Source organism: Bidens hawaiensis, unplaced genomic scaffold (assembly GCF_021521415.1).
Source record: "Bidens hawaiensis isolate Kalapana, Puna unplaced genomic scaffold, B.hawaiensis_p1.1 tig00024635_1, whole genome shotgun sequence".
NCBI classification, from domain to species: domain Eukaryota; kingdom Viridiplantae; phylum Streptophyta; class Magnoliopsida; order Asterales; family Asteraceae; genus Bidens; species Bidens hawaiensis.
The window spans coordinates 1-17,704 of record NW_027493894.1 but is presented as its reverse complement, the minus strand read 5'-3'; the positions used below and the strand labels follow the sequence as shown (position 1 = coordinate 17,704).

Genomic DNA, 17,704 nt, shown 5'->3' with positions numbered 1-17,704 from the left:
TTTTATAAAAGCAATTATATCGCCACAAAAATGGGGATTAAGCACCTTAAAGGAAAGGGAATTCATATATCTCGAGACAGGTGGCAAGCAAGTTTATAAATATAATTACTGGGATTATATCCAAGGGTTTGAAAAATGCTTATTTTACGAAAATCCAAAAAGAAAACATTCATGGTCCATAAAGATTAGTGATAATATCTTTAAACAAGGTATACCTTGTTGGTTTCAAAAATGGTTCATTTTATATGGACCAACAGTTCAAATTCTTCCCGAACCATTTATAGGATTATATCTAGAATGGGTTAAAGTATCTCTCAATCTTATAGAAGCAAATAATAATAATTTTTGATTTGAGGGAATAGCCACAATGTATTTTTTTCATTGAATTTTCTATTCCATGGATTTAGAAATGAAAACCAACCACAGGGTATACCTTGAGGGATTATTTCCCATGTCTCAAAAGAACCTTTTATACAAAGTTTTGGACAAAGATGATCCGGATAAATGTGTCCACCAAACAAATTAAAGGACAGGACACAGTGAATGCAATCACTTCAAGGATAGAATATTATAAAACCCAGCTAACAATGAAGCAACAAAACGAGCTCGATAGTCCATTCGAACATATTTCAAAAAGGCTTATAGAAGGCAAACAAGAAGTTTCAAGGTTCGAGATTATTAAATCCTATATGAAAGAAATGAAGAAGGAACTAAAGAAACATTTTTCTACAACAAGTTCCTCAAAGGCTATGTCTATTTCGTCTAATAGTCAAAGAGATTATAATGAATTCTCTTGTTTACCAAGAAAAGCCCGGGATACAGAAGACATCACATGACTAGATGCAGACTTGGATAAATATTTAGAAACACTCCAAGAAGAATTCATAGATCAATCAGGGGAATCTTCCCAAAGAAAACCAGACAAGGGAAAAGAAAAGGCTTAAAAGTGACAAAACACTTTCCCTACTCATAGTGGGAATCTCTGCAAAAGTTAATAATTTATCTTCATAATGGGAATCTCTGACAAAGCCCCATAAGGCAGACTTTGGATGCCAATTTAAATGGCCATGCTTCTCCCATGAGAAATCTCTAGTCTTTATATAATATTTTATTTTCTAATTTATTTTTATTTATTTTGTTTCTTTCTGGTGTGCTTTCCCTATAAAAGGGGGTTTAGTTTCTAGTTGGAGGCACGCTAATTCTTAGCACCTCTTTTCTTTCTGCAATCTTGTAAAATATTCATCTTATTAATAAAATCTTCAAGCTTTGGAGTCTCACTGGTGTATCTCTATCATTCTTGTGCAGGTAAGAAATTTTTGTTCCATTATATTTTCTTTCAAGTTAATAAACATCATGATGGTCAAGTTAAATCATGGCATAAAACACCCCTTTAAGAAATGGATCGGGATCGAACCAGAAGAACCATGAGTGATAGCCGGTTGGACCGGCCAATGGCCAACCCCTTGAGCACATCACACTGCGCAGCCAGGGTGGGCATACCTGGTCGCGTAGCGCCTAGAGACCAAAATTCTAGAAAGTTCACGAATTTGAGGAGGATTAAGACTCATTGCACTATATAAACACCCTTAACCTTAAATTTGAGATACCCTTCGACCATCAGCCGATTTTGGAGTTTCTTAGAGCTTAGAATTGCGTATTTTGGTTGTTTTGAAGGCAAGGAATCAACCGGTGATGTGCTACTTGATCAAAGTCGAAGACTGGGTTTTATCACCTGATGGTTTTGTTTCTATGCTGGGCTAAACATTATAGACCACCTACCTTTGTTAATAAACATTTTGATTGGGATTTACTTTTTGTTATGGTATTATGAGGGAGTAAAAAGTTTGGTTTAATTGATGCATATGTGTTCTTGGTTTTGGTTGATGATTTTTGTTGTTTCACATTATTCTTGGTGATTGTTTTATAGAATAGGATTTTGTTAGGTAATCTACTGTGTGTTTTTACTACTTTATGATTGATTTAAATAATAAGATCATAGGAACAAAATTATTAATCAAACAAATTGTGCTGCTGATTTATAAAGCTATAAGGTAGATTATCTTATAGGTCTTTGTTGATTAAGATTGCTAGATTTAGTTCTTCGTAAAGAGTCCGTATAGGTTTGATTAGTTAACATTGTCTATCGATTCAATTGAATTAATTAAAACTACATTTGATTTCAGTGCTGTAAGGTAGGATTTCGTATAAAGGTACTCATTCATAATTAATTAGGTAACCGTAAGGGAGTTTAATATTTAAAACTAGTGTGCTTAAAAACTCATTAGAAACTCATAGGTGTCTTCTTGAGAATGGCCAGAGGTCATGTTCTGGTTTTCTCTTAACTCTCTATTTTATGATCCAGTTCCATAACAAGTATTTCCCGATTAATTGATAACTGCAACTTAGGGGGATTCTAGCCTAGGTGGTTTTCATCATCATCTGAATCAGTCAAATTAAATTGTCTAATTTACTTGTCTTTATGGGTGTCAGAACAATATGTGGATTTATAAGTGGCACGTTCAAAGAATCTGAAAAGCATTACCATTCCACGTATAAAGAAATCTTAGCAGTTAAGAAAGGAATCGAAAAATTTCAATTTCACTTAATTGGCCATAATTTCCTTATTGAAATGGACATGTCAGCTTTTCCAAAAATGCTACAATTCAAACAAAAGATTCTCCCAGAAGCACAACTGTTGAGATGGGCAAACTGGTTTACTCAATGGACGTTCACAATTAAACATATAGGAAAGGATAATATCCTTGCTGATTTCTTATCAAGACCAAAAGAGTGTAGCAAAAGGCCTATAAATACAAGGAGTATCCAGAAATCCAGCACCAACACACCAGACACTCCCAAATCTTGCCAACTTTATTCATGATGAATAACCCAGGTTCATCCAGCTCCCCAAAACCACTTGCAAAAGAACTCAGAGACAAGAATGTTCCTGAAGAGATTATCGAAGTAATTGCAGAACAAACCCTGAAGGAACGATCCCAATTATGCTACAAAAGGCTTCTTACAATCATTATGAAAAAGCATGGTTTGTTCATGAAATGAATGATATTTCATCTCGATTACCAATACATGAATATTTTCCATGTCAAAGATCTTTATGGCCTACCAAAAGAAGCTTTATGCTTTTTCTGGTATCTGTTTGAATCCCAAACAATTGCCATGTCCTTCAAATCAGAGAAGCTTCTCCTTTACTTGATTGATTGTTAGTGTGAAAGAATGTCAAAAGAATCCACAAATATGTTCACCCCACATCAGTGGATTGAAAAAATTACATCCTAAAAGAAGAAATATTGTATTGTATACTTCAGAAGACCCCATGTTATATTCCTCCATCAACAGGGGGAGTGTATGGCTGATCTTCAGGAAGACCAGTAAGAACCTCAAACACAAGGCGGAGCTCGGCTTGGAAATCTTCTGAACCTCAAGTGACTAATCTTTCTAGACTTGAGAGGACCCTCAAACAACCCACCGAAAAATATTTTTTATAAAAGACTCAAAGGAGTTTTATAGTGAAATATATAAGAGAGAAACAGAGAGAGGTTAGAGAGAAATATATAAGAAGAAGATGACTAAAAGGGGGGGAGTTTATGGCTGATCTTCAGGAAGACCAGTAAGAACCTCAAACACAAGGCGGAGCTCGTCTTGGAAATCTTCTGAAGGAAGGGTGTCCATGACATCATTGCTTACATCACACTAGCAAATTACATCATGGCTTACATCACACATTACTAGATATTAAAATACATAACATACTTGCTAAAACCACTTTAAGAGTGATTAAGCTTTATTCATAAGCACACCATAAGCACACAAAAGGCACACAAATAAAAGTATCCAGTTTAATGGAATTCCTTTGGCCCGTGCCTCCTCATTTCAGTTACGTCACATAATTCGATAGTGAAATCTGGTGGTCTTGGGTCTTCGTTTGGCGGAGTAAACATCCTATCAAGTAATCCAGAATGACTTGATCCCATTCTTTTGTCTGGGGGTCTTCAGTTGTCCAGGCGTCTTCCTTTGCCAAGATTTCTGGATGGATCTCTTCAAAACTTACTTTGTTTACTTTTGCCATGTAACGACAGATTTCTTGCCATGGCTGAAGATAATTAATTTTGAAGTAATAGCTGGTCGGGTTCATCTAAAACAATCCATAGACAAATTTGGACGGGTCATTAACCTTTCTTGTCGGACCACTTCGTATGTAACTTCCTGGTTTTTCGAACAACACCCTAGTGCCTGCCATGTCTGGATGACAACATCTTTACCCATTGTTTGATTGGGCAGAACCAATCAAGGAATTTAACCACGTTTGATCTTTCTGGGGCCATAATTCCGGCTTCATGGGTAATTAGGTAGGTGATGAGTTTTTCAGAGTTGAAGGACATGGCTATTTTATACTTTCAAACAAGTACCAGAAAAACCCTAAGGCTTCTGTTGGTAGTTGGTACATGTTGCCAATTTGTAAGATGTTAAGAAAGGGGTAGTCTGGGTGAAACCTGTAATAAATATACAAGGACCATTTTGTTTAAGAGTGATGGTTAGGAAGGTTTTGTAGTTTAAATCAGAAACATCAAGGTTGTTTCTGTTGATCACCTTACCAACTTCTTCTGGGATTCGGGTTATTTTTGGCTTCTTGGGAATGTAACTCCTTTCCATTTTCTCAGAGGCTTTCAGATGAGGTGGGGTGATGCTGGATCATGGAGTTGTTCCTGCTTTTATAGACCCTCGGACCTTTCTCGGCGCTATGAGGAACAGTAGAGATTCTTTGTAACAGGGGTTTTCACAACAGTTTAGGTTTTCGAGGTGATACTCGAATCTTTACTTTTGACTGTTTCTCTTTAAAGTTGTGGTTAATACCGTTCTTCTGGAAACCTCCCTTATCTTTAAAGATTTCTTTGCATGTGGTCTTCTGACAGTCTACTTTTGCTTTTTCATGTGTCAGGTGGGGCTTCTTTTTTCTGAGACATTCGTTTGTTCGTTTCTTCAGGAATCTTTACCGACGGTGTGCATACAGTGGTTAACTGTTCTTGACTGTTTTTCCAGGACGGCAGGTAATCTTCCACAAGAAGCCTCTCTTCATCTTCTTTGAGAAGGAAGACTTCGTCGTGAGATGACGTTAGCAAATCGTGGAAGACTTCGTCGTGAGATAACGTCATCTCACGACGAAGTCTTCCTTCCCAAAGAATATGAAGAGAGGCTTCTTGTGGAAGATTACATGCCGACCTGGAAAAACAGTCAAGAACAGTTAACCACTGTATGCACACTGTCGGTAAAGATTCCTGAAGAAACGAACAAATGAATCTCTCAGAAAAAAGAAGCCCCACCTGAAAAAGCAAAAGTAGACTGTCAGAAGACCACATGCAAAGAAATCTTGAAAGATAAGGGAAGTATCCAGAAGAGCGTTATTGTTCCTCATAGCGTCGAGAAAGGTCCGACGGTCTATAAAAGCAAGAACAACTCCATGATCCAGCAACACCCAACCAGTGTAAACAATCATCTGAAAGCCTCTGAGAAAATGGAAAGGAGTTCCATTCCCAAGAAGCCAAAAACATCTCGAATCCCAGAAGAAGTTGGTAAGGTGATCAACAGAAACAACCCTTATGTTTCTGATTTAAACTACAAAACCTTCCTAACCATCACTCTTAAACAAAATTGTCCTTTTATGAAGAATTACAGGTTTCACCCAGACTACCCCTTTCTTAACATCTTACAAATTGGCAACTTGTACCAACTACCAACAGAAGGCTTAGGGTTTTTCTGATACTTGTTTGAAAAGTATAAAATAGCCATGTCCTTCAACTCTGAAAAACTCATCACCTACCTAATTACCCATGAAGCCGGAATTATGGCCCCAGAAAGATCAAACGTGGTTAAACTCCTTGATTGGTTCTGCCCAATCAAACAATGGGTAAAGATGTTGTCATCCAGACAAGGCAGGCACTAGGGTGTTGTTCGAAAAACCAGGAAGTTACATACGAAGTGGTCCGACAAGAAAGGTTAATGACCCGTCCAAATTTATCTATGGATGGTTTGAGATGAACTTGGCCAGCTATTACTTCAAAATTAATTATCTTCAGCCATGGCAAGAAATCCGTCATTACATGGCAAAAGTAAACAAAGTAAGTTTTGAAGAGATCCCCCCAGAAATCTTGGCAAAGGAAGACGCCTGGACAACTGAAGACCCCCAGACAAAAGAATGGGATCAAGTCATTCTGGATTACTGGAACAGCAAGTGCCCGTTCAAAGAAGTTTCTGAAATAGATTTTTCACCAAATGAAGACATGTATTCACGAGTGAAAGAAGCAAACGAAGATCCTTATTATAAGGATGTTACTCCGCCAAACGAAGACCCAAGACCACCACATTTCACCATCGAATTCTGTGACATGACTGAAATGAAGAAGCACGTGCCAAAGGAATTCCATTAAACCGGCTACTTTTATTTGTGTGCATTTTGTGTGCTTGCTTAATCACTCTTAAAGTGGTTTTAGCAAGTAAGTTATGTATTAAAAAATCTAGTATTGTGTGATGTAAGCAATGATGTCATGGACATCCTTCTTTGGCCTAAAAAAGGAGGGTTCCCCTCTAGTGTGTTTTTCATCCTTGGAAAGAAATAAAAATCTTCTTTTTATATATTTCTCTCTAACCTCTCTCTAGTTTTTCTCACTAAAAAACTCCTTTGGGTCTTTTATCTTTTATATTTTCCGGGGGGGTTGTTTGAGGTCCTCTCAAGTTTAGAAAGACTAGTCACTTGAGGCTCAGAAGATTTCCAAGCCGAGCTCCGCCTTGTGTTTGAGGTTCTTATTGGTATAAAAGGGGGGAGTGTATGGCTAATCTTCAGGAAGACGAGTAAGAGCCTCAAGCACAAGGCAGAGCTCGGCTTGGAAATCTTCTGAGCCTCAAGTGACTAGTCTTTCTAGACTTGAGAGGACCCTCAAACAACCTACCGGAAAATATAAAAGATAAAAGTATTAATAATAGTTTAATATTATTATTTTTACTAAAAACCCCTTTAGATAATAATAATTAATAGCCGTGTCAGTCAGTCGAGTCTAATTATCCGGTTTACGTAATTAAAAGAGTCTCGTAGGTTCAATATCCGGACTTACTTAGCTTTACTAGAGTTGATCGGTTGACTTGTCGATTAGTAGATTTAGTTAAGTTAAGAGTATGGAATTACAAAGTCTATAACTACTTTAGCACATCAAACATTGTACTTTTTTTCTTGGGCGGTTGAGTGGTGGTTTAAAGCTTTGGGGTTGTGTGGTTGGTTTATTTGTGTGAACTATGTTTTGTATGAGTGGTGTAAAACTTTTGTGCATTTGGGAATGTTTGGTATCATTTGCTTTTGTGACATAAGATGCTTGGGTGTGGAATGATATGTATATCCCGTGTACCACACTCGTTTTTATGCACAAAGAGTTACATTACATAGTTTAAGTGTGGGCATGCAGGAAAGAAATTTATAAATGGCTAAAATTGTTTAAAAAAATGTCCCAAATTTTTTTTTTGTGCAAAACAAATGATAGAAATCGAGATTTGTTTTTCAAAACCAATATATATGAGATAAGAAAAGACAGAAAGACACTTAACTTGTAATGTATCGATAGGCTCAGCTTTTAAGAATGAAATGACAATTTGGTTGTTGACTTAATTGAACTTTTAATTGCTTGATTTTAGTAGAAAACATCTAAGGGTTTTGTTTTCTTAGCTAAGCCTATGTAAGGATTGGGATGAAGGTTGGGTCATACTCACGCCTTCTGTTAGTTTTATCAACAAAAGTTAAATTTTCTAAAATATGTATAGCCTATTGAACGAACGATGCTTGGATATGCTTAACGTTAGAGTATGCTGGATGGCTTGTGATATAAAGTTAAATGAAAATACTTCTAGTTTAAGTGGCTAACGCTTCAAGGCATAGGTTTTACGGCCTTAAATCATGTATTGATAGGGTGCTAGAATTTCGTGTTATGCGGTTTGTCATTTAGGTATTCGTATCGCCTAAGTGGATTTATGAATATTAATTTGATCTAAAAATCTAAACCCGTAGTTACTACTGCTAAACCAGTAAAAGCAACACAACCAATGCAAATCACATATTCAACATAGTGATAAAGAGTCATAAGTGATCATTAGGTACTTCACCATATACTTTGATGCTTGAGTTTCGACGGGCAGCAATATCCTTGAGTGTCTTAGCTTACATATATGCTTAAAAGAAACACAATGGTGTGCAAACTTTTGGTCAATTGAGTTTAAGGTAAGTCAAGTTAGGTGGCCTAGTTAAAACCATAATGAAGTGTGGTAAACGGCTTTAGTGCTTTTTAGTGTAGGTCCTACTTAATCATATGAACTAATGACATTGTCACACCTTATTTGCCTCGGTAAGTAGGGCATGGGTTATATGGGACAAAAATACTAGCAATCGCAGTTTTTGTGTTAATATGTCATTAATCAAAATAACCTAAAGTGTTTTGTGGAGACAATTTTTTATTATGATTCCAATGTAATTCGTTTTCGGGACGAAAAACGATAAGTGTGAGGATGTGATGAGTGGATAATAATATTTTTTTAATGTTGAACACTGCGTGTTTCAATTATTTATATATATCGAACATGAGTAATTTGAATATTCTTATGATTGCAGGTGCTTGAAGCTTAAAGAAACTAATTCGGAGCACTTAGGATGGCGAGAAATCAAATTGTGGATAAAAGGAAGAAACCGGGAGGTCGGAACGACGAACGAGTAATAAGAAGAAGATTTTGGTTCAATGCCACTATAAGCTACGGTGACCAGACCGTAGCTTACAGTAGAGGGTGCACAAAAGAGATGTCGTAAAGCAGAGAAGTAACCCACCCGCAAGCTAAAGTTCCACCGTAAGATGCGGTGGCCTGGTCATAGCTTACGGCGGGGTCTAACAGAAAACTTCAGATTTTTATTATTTATCCCATATTTAAGCGAGTTTTAACCCTAATCTCGAATATATTTCATACCCTAACACATTGGAATGAATTGGGGGTCGTTCTTCATTATCTTAGCACCCTTGAATCACCATAAACATCGATGCTTTTATACTCTCAACCAACATTCAAGATACTTAAGATGAACATGCAGGGCTAAAGCTCTAGTGACCATCTCCAGGCATAGGGTTGTGTTGTGATTTGGAGTTTTATCAATTTAAACTTTCACTTTGGATTTGGATTTGGTTAATCATTCGGGTAGTCGAATCTTTATATTTGTTTGTGTGGTTGAACAGTTTTTCGTAATTGAATGTCTTGAGATTTTATCAGTTAATTGATTTGAGGCCATCAACATTTAGGATTAAGTTAATTGAATGTCTCCATTCTTTTATCTTTAACCATTGAATTAATAACATTCATCAAAACCTAAAACTGGTAATCAATTAGATTATTATTCAGTCGTGTCAATTGTTTGGATTAAGTTCTGGTAATCAGCAGGGTTAATTAACTTACCAATCTGTTTTGCAACATGAAACCTAGAGTTTGGTTATTTTCTCATAATTTACAAATTAAAGATATTTGTTTTCAAGGGAAATTACCAGTCGTGTCAATTGTTTGGATTAAGTTCTGGTAATCAGCAGGGTTAATTAACTTACCAATCTGTTTTGCAACATGAAACCTAGAGGTTGGTTATTTTCTCATAATTTACAAATTAAAGATATTTGTTTTCCAATGTATTTCATAATCAAGTCAAACCATTTTCCAAATCTTGCTTGACATCGACTGGCTGCCTAGTATAATTGGTTATCAAGTATTGAACTTAATTAGCACTTTCCACCTTAATTTCCCTTGATAGCAAAGGTATTTTATAAATATTTTTATAGATCTTTCGACACCGATCGAGTACCGGACTATATATATATGGTACACCGTACCGCGTATTAGCATTTCGAATTAACCTACCATCTCTCGTACCGAATTTTATAAATGCACGAACCGAGTACCGGACATACTATGATCCATGTGACTATGGTTGGAAGTCCAAAAGCTAAATTGTTAATAATGGAAGGGCTAAAGTGTTAATGGTTTTTAGTAAGGGGCCGAAAGTGTCAATAGTGTAAATCCAATGGCTATAGTGTCAAAAAAATCTTGAAAGCTTGTGGGCTAAAGTGTAATTAGTTGAAAGTTCTATCCTTATCTCTATCCCCATCATCTTATCTCTATCCTTATACCTACCCACATTCCCATCTCAATCTTTATCCCTATTTATATCCCTATCCTCATCCAATCCAATATGTATCCCCATCCATATCTTTATCCCCATCTCTACCCTTATCCCTATCATAATCCCTGTTCATATATTATTTCCCCATGCTTATCCATATCCCAATCCCCAACTTTATCTCCATCCCAATTCCAATCACTGTCATTAGATCATTCATATTATTTCCCCTTATCTCAGAATCAAATATTGCATTAAAAATAAATATCTTTTCTATTTTTTATTCAATTAAATAATATTTTGTTTATATCTTTATCATTTACTTTTTATCTCTTCTTCACCCACAACCATTTTCAGAAAGTATTAAATTATTTTAGGTGGTGAATAGTAACTTTTCAAATATACAAAAAAATCATTGCAATTTCTTTCTCTTCCACTCACAATACTTTAAACCACTCACTGCATTATAACAAAAAAATAAAAATAAAAAGTCACAAAAAGTGGGGAATAAAAATAAAAAATGCTCTTATATCTATATCTCTATATCCTTATCCCTATCTCATTCCTATCACTATCCTCCTCCCTATCACTATCTCAAAACATTCACAATGGGTTCTGCATAAAAAGTGAGTATGTTCTCCATTTTTACGTGTGGTTGGAGTGGTTATGAGTGAAAGAGAGAGAAAATGTTACTCTCATGGTTAAATTAGGAGAAACATTGTTCACCCTCCATAATTTTTAAATATTTTTAATAAAGTGTTTGTGAGTGGAAGAAAAAGAAAATGCAAAAATAAAGGTATAAAAATATTATTTAATTTAAAGTGAGAGGAAAACCTAGTGATTTTTAACATGGTTGTAAAAATATACAAGACCGAGTACTTTTCAAGTAATCACTACAAGGTATAGTGCCGAGACGACTTTCTCTAACTCTTCCTAGTTACTTGGAATCAATCAAAGGTGGTCAACATATGCCAAAATCTGATCTAGTAGGTCAACTTGGGCAGATTTTGACTTAAAATTAAGTAAAACATAATTCCTTTGTTGGTTAAAGTCAATCAAAAGTCAGTCAAAAATCACGTTAGACGGCACCTAGTTGGCTAGGGTACCTTTTTGAAGTGAACTATGCTTATTTTGACATTTATATATTATTCAAAACTTAATTCTCTTTATTTTTACCATGTCTGAGTTCTCTCCAAGCACTCCTCGGGTACTCCGAGTACACCCAACTCCCCAGTCGGCCGCCTAGGGTCTGCCTAACGACTTTTGCAACCTTGATTAGTGTAACTTATTGAGATGGAAAACCGATTGGGAATTCTATTAACCTTATTTGTATCCCTATCCATATCCCCGTCCCTATCCGAATTTCTATCCTTAAATCTAAAAATCCAAACCAAAAACACCAATCGAAACCGAAAAAATTGAAAAAAACAAACCGAAACAACACCGAAAATTTGGTTTTTTGTTTTTGTAAAAACCAAACTAGCGGTTCGGTTTTAGTTTTGCATTTATTTAAATTACAAGCCACCCAAATTTGCAGGTCATCAGTACCCCCAAGCGCTTATTAGACTAAAAAACATCTTTAAGTAAAAGCATTGCCCTCTTGGAATTCAAAATGATAAAGAGCGCAAAGATTAGTATCTTTGATATGCTTAAAATGATCCAAATAACCAAACCAGAAAGAACAAGATATCATTTGAAAAATCTTCTAAAAGAAATTCAAATGTTAGAAGGCTCAAAATGATAAAGAGCGCAAAGATTAGTATCTTTGATATGCTTAAAATGATCCAAATAACCAAACCAGAAAGAACAAGATATCATTTGAAAAATCTTCTAAAAGAAATTCAAATGTTAGAACTCCAGTGCGTATCCAAAAGAAAAAGATATTATGATATAGATTGAACTGTTACATCACGATGTACTACTAGAAATAGGAATTGAGTTAGATAACTTGGAAGACAAAAATCGGAAAAACCGACCCAAATCTAAATTCTAGATTTTTATTTTTTTAATTTTTATTTTAATCAATATATAGGAATTGAATAAATACGTAATTCATTAACTTTTGGCCAAATGTATAATAGTCTATTAGTTAAAAATTAACAAAATTATTTATACATAAATTCATTATTTTCGGCAAACTTTCTTTTCGGCCTAAAATTTTGAAGGCTCAAATGGCAAAAACCGACCGAAACCAAAACGAAAACCAAAAAACCAAAACCAAAACCGAACGGTCTTAAAATTCAAAATTCCGAAGTTTTGATTATCGGTTGGGTTCAATGATCCAGTCTGACCTATTAAGTAATATTAATAATAAAGGAAAAAGTTAAAATACAAAGTATGTGAAGGATTTATGACTACATAAATAACTTATCAAAAATTATTTTCAAAAATAATTAAAAAAAAATCATAACTCAAAATATAAATAAAAAACGAAATAAATTTAAAAAAAAACTAAAATGTTTCACCCGTCATTCTCATTCAAAAAAAACGACGAAAAAGCCACAATGCCGAGAAAAAAGACATAATGCTGAAAATAAACAAAAAACACAATGATAACTAAAAAAGACAACAGATTGCAAACTATAACACAATATTGAGTAATATAACACAAAATCAAGTAAAAAAGACACAATGTTAACGAAAAAATACACAAATAATAACGAAAATAAACACAAAACATAATGATAAACAAAAAGACATAATGAATTTTTTCCTTCGACATTGATTTTTATTTTATTTATTTTTTTAAATCGAGGAAGACAGTGGAAACATTTATGTGTTTTTACTTTTTTCGTTTTTTATTAAATTTTGAGTTATGATTTTTTTTTATTATTTTTATCAACCCGACGAAGAGACAAAGATTTCGATTTTTTGAAACAGGACTTCACCCTACTTACCAGTAGTAATGTTTGAATGCTAGTCGAAATCAAAAGGGATATAATTATAAAAAGAATATGGGCTCGGTAATAAATAAAAACTTCTTTATTTTGGGTTAATTTTTACGTTGCATCTCTGACGAGTAGTTTCGGGTGCTGTTTTATCTCTTATTGGGTAAAACTCGGATCATATTTTATCCCTAAACTGGGTTATATTATCTCTTAAAGGGATTAATTTAGGTAAATTCTTTTCTTTTAATAGGTCGATTCGGGTTATGTTTCATCTCTAACGTAGGTCAGTTGGCGTTATGTTTTATCTATCCATAGTCAAACGTATTATGCTTTATTATCTCTTAACGGGTTGAACTCAGTTACAAAAAGAGAAAATTGCATTTTAGGGTAGCATACCATGTGTATATATTGGAAAAATATAATAATATGTTACCCAAACTAAAACAGTGTTACCCCAAAAGTGTAATTAACTTTCTAAAGCCAAGACTTTATACGAACGAATAGAAGAAATTTGCAGAATATATATATAGTTGGGGTAAAGGTAACCTGAGTGTTTGGTCTTTGACAATCATGACGGCGATGAGTAACTTACACTCCCCTACATAAACATTTTTTCATATTTGAAACAAATTAAATTCATTATAATTCATTTAGGTGAGTGCTGATGATGAATACCTTTTTATTGCTCCATAACCATGGCTCCGTCTTCGCCGTTCATTTACGCGTGTTTGAAAATAAATAAATAAATGATTGTCATCTGAGTGAGTAAATAAAGAGACGTTTGAACTTCGACGCCGCTGATGGACCCACACTTCCAACGGTACATTTGACAATAAATGACTGCCCCACATTTTATGACTTTCTACTTAAACTTTTATAACGTGTATGTCTAGTATATTGACTGCTCTTGCACTATTGGTCATCATAGTTCACTAGTTATATAGTTGACCCCGATGGTTAGAAATATGTTCACAAATAGGTCTGATATTTACATTTTGATAACATGGTTGGTCCTTAGCAGCTAACGTCGTCAAATTTCCAGTCAAGTCTAAATGAAATTGCCAAACTACTCTTCCCATTAAAATAAATGTTAAAAGATAGATTTATTTAGTTGTTAAAGTATTTAAGTGGGTTTCACCCTTTCTAAGACCCACCACCACCTTTAAATCCCGCACCATCCACCAATTGAATACTTTAACAACTAAATAAATCTGTCTTTTAACATTTAATTTAATGATAGTTTTAATAAAAATGGCAGTTTGCTAATTTCATTTGAACTTAACTGAAAATTTTAACAACGTTAGTCACTAAGGACCAACCATGTTATCAAAACGTAAATATCGGGCCCATTTGTGAACATTTTTCCAACCATCAAGATCACCTATGTAACTAGTGAACCTCATACGTGCAAGATCTGCAACCCACCTCGCCGGGGGGGGGGGGGGGGGGGGGGGGGGGGAAGGATGTAGTTAAGTTTTGTTATAATAACTAGTTTCAATTTACCCTTATGTTGTGGCGTGGACGCAATAGAAACTCGATATTTGCTATTGTAACCCGTGTGCGTAAACAAACAAAATGACTTGAACAAACTTTATACCGAAGGTCTCAAAAATACATGTTATTGTAGCCCATGCACGTGTTTGCCATTAGAAATAAATCACATTAACATGTTTTTACACTAAAAAGAGAAAGTATAGAAAATGGTTTTGATGCTCTCAAATTAAAAAAATAAGTAGTATTAAAACTGTTCATTGGTTTTTTTATTGTTGACAACTAAGGTGGAAATATAGGAGGGGTTTCATTAGATAAGGCTGAGGGTAATGGGGAATGAACGAGGGGAGCGGCTGCTGATGTTGCTCGTGAACACCGCTACACCCTCTCAGGTGAACCAGGGCGCGGTTGGCCTCCGTGGCTGGGACCGCGGGGCTAAATATAGCCGTTGGAGACGTTGGAGAAGGGTTGACTGGTCAACCTATCCGTTGGCCAGTCAATATATATAAATATATATATATATATATATATATATATATATATATATTACCTATAATACAAATCCACACTTTCCCTCTACCAAAACTCTATTTCTCTCCATATTTATAAATGGCATCGTCGTCATCTTCTTCGTCTTCCTATTCTACCGAAGAAGATGAACTCATTTGTCAAGGGTTCAAACGACGGTAAGCTTTTTGATAGATCGTGATCGAAAGACCGCTAACGAAACTTTGATACGTCACTATTTTTGTCCCAATCCCACATATGGTGAGAATAGTTTTAGAACCCGTTTTCGAATGGCTAGACGATTATTCATGCGTCTAGCAAATGACTTGCCGGAGCACTTTGAGTATTTTTAACAAATGGATGACGCTAGAGGTAAGCCCGGGTTCACGGCTACTCAAAAAATTACCGCCACTCTTCGGCAACTAGCGTATGGTGTTGGATCGGACATGTTTGACGAGTATCTACAAATGGCTAAAAAGACCGGACGTGATGCACTTAACCACTTTTGTAGAGGTATATAGTTTTAATATAATTTTATTATTTATGTTTGTTTATATATTTTTTAAATATTTACATAACTTATATAATTTTAATAATTATATTTAGGGGTCATATCGCTATACAAGCGGAGATACTTGCGTATACCAACAATGTATGAAAAGCATGGTTTCCCCAGGATGCTCGATAGCCTTGATTGTATGCATGTTGGTTGGGCTAAGTGTCCTACTGCTTGGCGAGGTCAATTCCATCAAGGTGATCACCCCGGCCCTACTATTGTACTTGAGGCTGGTGGCGTCACAGGATCTTTGGTTTTGGCTTGCGTTCTTTGGGGTTGTCGGGTCTAATAATGACCTCAATGTTATCGATCAGTCACTAATAATCGATGACCTTATCGACGGGGTTGAACCTCCTCAGGATTTTTCTTTTTTTGCAAATGGAGAACATTTAAAGTACGGGTACTACCTCGTTGATGGTATTTACAACGAATAGGGCATACTTGTTCAAGATTACGCGTCTTCAGTTTCTGACAAACGAAAGTACTTCATGAAGAAACAAGAATCGGCAAGGAAAGATATTGAAAGGGCGTTTGGAGTCCTAAAGAAAGATGGGCAATGCTGGCGAATCCAATAAGATTTTGGACAAGGGAGAAGATAACGGAAGTCGTCATCATGTGTATAATCCTACATAGCATGATACTAGAAGACGAGGGTCAAGCTATTTGTCAAAACTACCAAGGTGATATTCCAAGACAATAATCGACGATCACCAATGAACAACGACTAGACAACATAAATATCATCAAGAGCCGTGGAGTTACACGGCAACGTTCGCCATGAGTTGGTCGAGCATTTGTGGGATAGAAGACCCGATAATCTTGTATTAGACTAGTATCAATGTAATGTTTTAATATTATTATTAATGTAATGTTTTAATTTAATGTAATGTTTTATATTTAAAATAATTAAATAAATAAAAAACTGGATCAAGCCCCTGATCACCTGGACCACTACACCCTCTTGGGGCTTGGTTGATGGGCTTGATCCATGACCATGTCATCGCCTACGTGTCAGATTTTGATTGGATCACTTGGGGCTCAAACCAAGCCTCATTACCCTTAGCCTAATGATTATAAGTTATTTTGTTGTAATTTAAACAAATAACTGAAATCCAAAGATAAAAAATAAAAAATAATAACCGCATTACATTTTATCTGAATGCAAAACTATAAGAACTCACCATGTGACATTCTAAATGTATGGGTGATGAGATTAGTACCGTACCTGTATTTGTATTCAATTGTATTTTTATTCAATTTAATGGTTGCAGGTATGGGATACGGGTACTAGTACAGGTACTTTCAGGCATAGTACTCGTTTTGGTACAACTTAGTTCTTTTTTAAAAAATTTCTCCACTAAACTTGGTATCGGTGCAGTACAGCACCGACAAAAAATTATCTATAATACCAAATCAAAATTGTGATAGCATAACCAAAACATAATACTAAAACTAAAAATGAATAAAGTATAATATAAATCCATCCATAATCAAGTAATGAATTCCAAAACATAGAAAGTCTTCCTAATTTTTTTTTGTCAAAATGTTTAAAACAAAATTAACTTATAAAAAGAAAGTTAGCATTCGTTTAATCTTCACTAATCATTCTTCCATTTTCCCTTTTTTTTTTGAACGACTAACAAAAAAGAAATTCATTAACCAAACAAACCAAACGGAGCCAGCAAGAATCTCGCCACCGTATTACAACACGTGTTACAATCTTTGTTTATTGTTTAATCAATTTCTATAGAAATCAAGAGAGAAAGTTAATACATGGATATACACAATTACACATACATGAAATATAAAAATATGAACACACGGTATATGTATATACACATATAGATCGAGAAGGAACTTATTCACTGATATGTATTAAGTTTTAAAAATTCCGCTTGAAAGTTAAGTTATTAGTGTTGGAAACCTAACAAAAGCCCCTACATATTCTAAAAACGGGTACCAATACCCATAATACCCGTACGTGTACTCGTACCTGTACCCGAAAATACCCGTACCTAAAATTCAGTAAATTTGGGTACCCGTACCTGTACCCAATAGACACGT

General features: G+C 35.1%; 1 protein-coding gene across 1 annotated transcript; it reads left to right on the top strand.

The window, feature by feature from the left end:
* Window positions 1-15,440: 15,440 nt before the first annotated feature.
* LOC143569669 (uncharacterized) lies at window positions 15,441-16,936 on the top strand (the record flags this gene model as incomplete). The annotated part of the gene is made up of 3 exons (XM_077055526.1): window positions 15,441-15,597; window positions 15,691-15,905; window positions 16,912-16,936. Coding segments are annotated over exons 1-3 (397 nt in total), but the record flags the coding sequence as incomplete, so codon positions are not given.
* Between the last annotated feature and the right edge of the window lie 768 nt (window positions 16,937-17,704).